This window comes from Corvus brachyrhynchos, unplaced genomic scaffold (assembly GCF_000691975.1).
Source record: "Corvus brachyrhynchos isolate BGI_N302 unplaced genomic scaffold, ASM69197v1 scaffold99, whole genome shotgun sequence".
Taxonomy (NCBI): domain Eukaryota; kingdom Metazoa; phylum Chordata; class Aves; order Passeriformes; family Corvidae; genus Corvus; species Corvus brachyrhynchos.
In genome coordinates, this window is record NW_008239778.1 from 7,737 (window position 1) to 8,636 (window position 900).

At 67.1% G+C, this 900-nt stretch overlaps 1 protein-coding gene across 1 annotated transcript in view; it reads left to right on the plus strand.

Annotated features, from left to right (window-relative positions):
- Nucleotides 1-318: 318 nt before the first annotated feature.
- Nucleotides 319-900, plus strand: part of RAB34 (RAB34, member RAS oncogene family) — a 2,554-nt gene continuing 1,972 nt past the window's right edge. The window contains exons 1-2 of the mRNA XM_008640390.2: nt 319-758; nt 842-895. Coding sequence (XP_008638612.1) covers nt 705-758; nt 842-895 — 108 coding nt within the window. The 5' untranslated portion in view covers nt 319-704. The remainder of the gene's footprint in view (nt 759-841; nt 896-900) is intronic.

Here is a 900-nt window from a genome sequence, read left to right on the forward strand (position 1 = left end):
CCCCCGGCGTGGGGACAGGGACGAGGCGGGGAGAACTTGGACTGGGATGAGGCGAGGGGACGGCGGGGTCTGTGCGCGGCGGACACGCGGGACGGGGCGGGGCGGGGGGGACACGCGGGGACCGGTGGGACACGGAGATGAGGATGGGTGGGACATGGGGACAGACACACCGCGGGGCACGGCGACAGCGGATACCCTGGGATGGCCGTGGGGATGGTTGGGACACGGGGATAGATGGAAGATGGGGACAGTGTGGGAATGCGGGGGTGGTGGGACACGGGGACAGCTGTATCCCGGGGTGCGGGACAGCCACACCTGAGGGCAGGGGGACAGTGGTACCTTGGGATGGCACACTGGGGATGTGGGGATGGCCAGGACACGGGGACAGCTGAGATGTGGGGACAGCTGTGCCCCAGGGTGTGAGGATAGCCACAGTCAGGGGGCTTGAGGTGGCAGGGATGTGGGGACAGCCATCCTTGGTGACATGAGGAGAGTCAGGACATAGGGACAACCATATCCCGGGAAAGGGGAGACACTTGGGATAAGGGGACAGCCCCACCTGAGGACACGGGGACAGCCATGTTCCAGAATGCTGTTCATGGGGACAACTGTGATACGGGGACATCGCCACTCCTTGCTCTCTCTGTCCCCAGACCTCGCCGTGACCCTCATCCCGTCCCCGCTCCCCCGGCCACCCACGGACCATGAACGTGCTGGCTCCGGTCCGCAGGGACAGGGTCATCACCGCCCTGCCCCCGGTGAGCAGGGGGACACACCAGCCCGGAGGTGCCCTCGCCGAGCCCCGTGGTCACCCTGGTGTCCCTCTTTGTCCCCCTCACAGGGTTTTCGGAAGGAGGCAGCCCTGCACCCCCGCCCCGCCTTCCACCCCACAGTGGTCAG